At 34.5% G+C, this 5,518-nt stretch overlaps 1 protein-coding gene across 1 annotated transcript; it reads left to right on the top strand.

The window, feature by feature from the left end:
- Positions 1–2,752: 2,752 nt before the first annotated feature.
- LOC139498570 (PDF receptor-like) lies at positions 2,753–4,325 on the top strand. Its single transcript, XM_071287013.1, has one exon. The coding sequence runs from the start codon at positions 2,935–2,937 to the stop codon at positions 4,261–4,263; it is 1,329 nt and encodes a 442-aa protein (XP_071143114.1). The 5' UTR covers positions 2,753–2,934; the 3' UTR covers positions 4,264–4,325.
- The last annotated feature ends 1,193 nt before the right edge of the window (positions 4,326–5,518 follow it).

The following is a 5,518-nucleotide window of genomic DNA, read 5'->3' on the forward strand; positions in this document are numbered from 1 at the left end:
ATAGGAGATGATGAAACATTTTGTGGCCCATTTTTAATTTTATTTTCTAAGAGGGTGGTAAAGGGTTATTTTCGTGCAACGTTTTCGGCCTTTTCATTTTACGTGTTTTCGTGATTTGGTGTTTTATTTCTCGTTTTCTCGTGTTTGGTTTGATGTGCGTGCTTCGTATTTCCCCTTATTTATTTTACGTGTTTCGTGTCGGTGGTCTTAATTTCTCGTTCTTGCATTGTTCCGCATTTGATTAAAAAAATAATTGGAAGTAACTCCACGTCTTTACTCCACCGTTTCGAAGTTGGAAATAAAGAATAAATCAATATAATTGTATTGCTATGTTGAGGGAACGAGATAACTATCTTGAGGGAACGACATAGTATCTTGAGGGAACGAGATAACTATCTTGAGGGAACGACATAGTATCTTGAGGGAACGAGATAACTATCTTGTGGGAACGACATATCATCTTGAGGGAACGACATAGTATCTTGAGGGAACAACATAACATCTTGAGGAAACGACATAGTATCTTGAGGGAACGAGATAATTATCTTGAGGGAACGAGATAACTATCTTGAGGGAACGACATAGTATCTTGAGGGAACGAGATAACTATCTTGAGGGAACGAGATAACTATCTTGTGGGAACGACATAGCATCTTGAGGGAACGACATAGTATCTTGAGGGAACAACATAGTTTTTTTTTCTTTCATGGCCGCATTCTGCCACCGTATAACTATGCTCGAGGACGCATGATCTTTTTTATTATTAGTTGTTATTGGTTTTAAACCAGCTGTAAATAACTTCGAGTACTCTCAGATATGTGCTTTGTTTCTTTTTGATGTTGGAACGTACAAGTACTCGGCCTCGCCCACTCTATGTTATATTTGTATCCATTTGAGGGGTTTTATAAATTAGCCTTTTTCAACTGAGTTTTATAGTTAGTTTTCATGGTGAATTGTTAAAAACTATCTCAGGTAAGGAGGGAGGGGCTTTTTAGGATCCCGCTTACATGTTTTACCCCGCCACATTTTGTATGTATGTGCCTCTCACATGTCAGGAACCTGTGTTACATTTATTTATTTGTTCGATTGTTTTTGTTATCATTAATTAGGCCGTTATAGTTTTCTAGTTTAAATTGTTTTACATTTGTGATTTCGGGACTATGCAGTATTGGCTTTACTCATTGTAGAAGGCCGTACGGTGTCTTATGGCTGTTAAATTCTGTGTCGTTTGGTCTCTTTTGGAGAGTTGTCTTATTGGGAATTATACCACAATCTAATTAAAATGTAGTATTACGAAATCAGAGGTCAATATTCTAATTAGATTGATTATACCACATCTTCTTTTTAAATTCACAATTAAAACTGCCCCAGCTAGAATTTCAGAAATAGCTGTACAGAACACTACAACACGTCTATCAAATTAGCACGAAACTTTGTATCCTACCTGATTTATTACACCACAGACAAGGCGTTGGACATGTGAAAAGAGCAACTCGTTCAGGTCTGTTGACAGGATATGACAGCTTTATTTAGAATAAAAAGATATATTGACAAAAATGAGAATAAGATAAGGTTGTGCGATGAGAATTTAATCTATATTAAACACTATTTAGTCCATAAATTAGAGTGAAATGAATACCAGTGTTAACAGATGCAAAAATATGTAATGGGGGTGGGTTTACTTTCTCATGATATTATATGTTTTGATGTAACTCTTGATATCTGAGGCGACATCTGAGGTACAAAAGAATCACGAAAGCTGATAAATCTAGCATCTAACTTAGATCACATCATCTATGATCACATTTACATATACTTGTACACTAAATAGGATGTAGTGGACAGATTAATACAAAAAGTTAACCACAAGACATGACAAAGTACTATATCAATCGATTGATATGCTTGTAATGAGCCCTTTGATTAGGATTTTATTCTCTTATACCGGTATCAAAACAAAACAAAACAAAAACCTTTTAAACATGAATACCGAAACTATAGAAAAGAGATATTGAAACAAGCTTAGTCGTTTTATGATATCCTCATTAAGTAAGTCTGTTGTATGATTTGTGTGTTCGGATCAGGAACCGTTTAACTTTAGTGGTAGTCAATGTAAACAAATTAACAATATTAACCGGCAAAGAGCTTTATTTTAAATTTTAAGTTTAAAGATTTATACAAAACAAGGTAAGCATACGAAAGTTTAAATAAAAACCACGATATCTTTAAAAGGTTCATCAGCATAATTTGTGCAAAGAGGGACGAGAGATACCATAGGGACAGTCAGAATCATAAATCGAAAATAAACTGACCGGCAACGTCATGGCTAAAAATGAAAAAGACAAACAGACAAACAATTTAATAGTACACATGACACAACATAGAAAAATAAAGAATAAGCCACACGAACCCCAACTTAACCGTCGCTCTACAACACCCTCTTGTATAACCTTGGGTGATCTTACAATAAAATGTATGATAACCTTCAATGTATATGTCACTGTAACGCCTGCTATCCTGTCACGTGTTAATTTTATTACGACATCGGTCAATTAATGCTAATTTCTAATCACGAAAACTTTAACCCTTTTTGATTGATAGTGAAATAAACAAACCACCAGGAACTCTGCGCTGTCATTAATTATCGTTATTTCAACTTTTATCCACAGATCAAATTTTCTCTGCTAATCGCAGTTTGATAATTTTCTACTTTAGCCACGCCTCTCGTAATGAAACATTTTCATAACGTTCAACATCACATGCTGGGTTAGTTCAAAGTTATGCAAGGAATAGAACAGAGGGTGGAAAAATTAATTAAAGATTTATTAACGTAAAGTCTATTCAAACTTTATCAATATGAAAGACATTTTGAAATATTTTGGATTTAGCCTATGTTTGTTTTTCAAAGAATAAATTGGAACTTTGCAGAAGACAATGGTAAAATTCGACAAATATCCTTCTACATTGATGGAATGTCTTGATAGCCAAGGAGATGCTTTGACCGTTCCGAGTAATTTGTTTTGTAATGCAACATGGGATACAATCTTGTGCTGGCCTCCAACTTTAATTGGATCAATTACAAAACTTCCATGTCCTGGAAAACACGACACTGGAATGGAAAGACAGTCATATGCGTCCAAAGAGTGCGGACTTGATGGGAACTGGATTGGAATACACCCTGGGAAGGAAATATTTCCGGAAGAATTTGAACCCGGCTGGACAAATTATAGTGAGTGCATTGGTGTCATTTACGAAACTGTGAAAAATACGTCAGATAATATCATGAACGTTTCTGAGAGCGCATCAGTTAACGTCGGCGCATTGTCTATACCACATAACGGAGCCGATATTTTTGGAGCTGCGCTTTTAGTACTTTCTTTGATATTGATTTTGGCTTCTCTTGGAATTACATGTTGTAATAATGCAATCCAATCGACAAGAACAAGATTTTATAGAAATTTGTTCGCAGCTTTTATTTTCCACGACGTACTGGAATTGGTCGTTCGGATTGGTCGTGTTTTCCACTCTGACGCCATAATCCGAGACATTGAAACTTGTGTGTCGTTTGGTGTTTTGTTGACACTATTGTCTACCGCAATTTTCTCTTGGTTTTTGATGATAGGAATTTCGTTTATGTTGACGTTCAAAGGTGTTGTTGTTGAGAACCGGATGTACTATGTTATGTGTTTGCTTGGCTGGTTCATGCCAACTGTCGTGACTATAACCTGGTTAAGTGTCACTGTTCTTGGCGGGAATTTGTCATGCTGGGATGGAGAACTTTACATCGCACGAATGACATCAAGCTTTTGGATCATACAAGGATCAATCGTTATATTTCTGTTGTTTACGTGGTTGTGCATTCTGAGTTTTCTTTTGAGGTACAAAGAATGGGAAATGCACAGAAAGTATAGCGAAAACAAAGATCTTGCAGTTGAACTTACTAACATCAAACAAAGTGGATACAAAATGTTTGCAACTATGTGTTTTATGACCGGAGCATACATTATTTACTTGTCGTGTTCCCAATCACCGTTGACAGAATCACTGTCGTACTTGTTGGTCTTGGTTATGTTTTCTCGCGGAATAATTGTTGCCGTTTTCATGTGTTTCCTTGAAGAACATTGCAAATGCTGGGATGGAGTGTACGCGGTTGAAGGAAGTACTACTACAGACAGTGAGAGTTTGAGCTCCAGAAACAGTAGCCATCCCAGTCATTACGGCCACCATACCGTTTTGCCTAACCATGGTATAATATCTATGTAACTTTTGCTTCAAAAGCGTTGTAATTAAATCTAGCTATTGTAAATAAATTTTCAGAATATTTCTGTATTCTCATGTCTTTTCTCAAAAGAAAATTTCTTTTTATTAGTTTTATAGGTTATAGGAAATTTAGAAGTAAAAAATTCATATTTTGTATGTGTACATAAAGAGTGAGTTACATACAGCTTTTCGAGTATAAAGGTACCACAGAATGGGAAAAGTTTAAAGCTTAACTCATATATACAAACTCCTGTTTCATCACCGCAGATTTACGTATTTGCCTAAATTTCTTTAGAAAAGGTTGTCAATTTTTTTTTTACCATAACTAAGGATATTTTGTATAAAATCATTTATCATAACTCGTTAAATTATAACAATCATATATAAGATAAGATAAGATAAGAATTTTATTAATCTAATCAAGAACCCATAAAGGGCATCATTTCACAACACAATATGATTGGAAAAAGCAAAACAGAAAACTAATACCATTCTATAACGTTATGGACAGGATCAGAGCCTAACACAACATAGTGTTTTATATAACTATTATATCAAGTGTTATAACAATAATATATTATATTATTTCATATATATATATATATATATATATACACCATTTTTATTAATGATAAATATATCAATGAATCTGGTAGTACTTCTTTCTGTGAAATAACTTCCCGGAAACCATAAATCTCATTTCGTATACCGAAAGTTTTACCTTTCCCAATCTGGTCCGAGTCCAGTTAATCATAAATTTATCATGATTGATTGCTGTGGTGGTCATTCCCCATCTATAATTATCTGTCAAAATATGCCAATTAATTACATTTGAAATGTGATCCAGCTGTTTATTAACCCAAGATACTGACTAATTTGTTCCTTATTGACTGGTTTTATTAAACAATTTGACAAAATAAAGGTTTCGTTATTATTTAAATTGGGATGACATTAATTTAAAATCAATATCCCATTTGGCTGTCCCATGACTGTCACTGCAACAGACGTCAATCACTCCATTCCGTAACAGGAATGAATTATGAATCATTGCGAATGGCTGAGAAATTCAGTCACAAGATTCAAAATACTTTTTTCACTTGGTAAACAAAATTAATTTTACAGGAATATAATCGCGCAGACCAAGAAGATTCTCCTATAACCTCTTTGGGCAGACTAAATGAAAACAACAAACTTGATACCATGCAAAAGCACATCTTAGTCAATAAGGAAAATTGGTACAAAGCTAACAATTAAGTCT

The sequence above is a fragment of the Mytilus edulis genome, chromosome 12, assembly GCF_963676685.1.
Source record: "Mytilus edulis chromosome 12, xbMytEdul2.2, whole genome shotgun sequence".
Taxonomy (NCBI): Eukaryota; Metazoa; Mollusca; class Bivalvia; order Mytilida; family Mytilidae; genus Mytilus; species Mytilus edulis.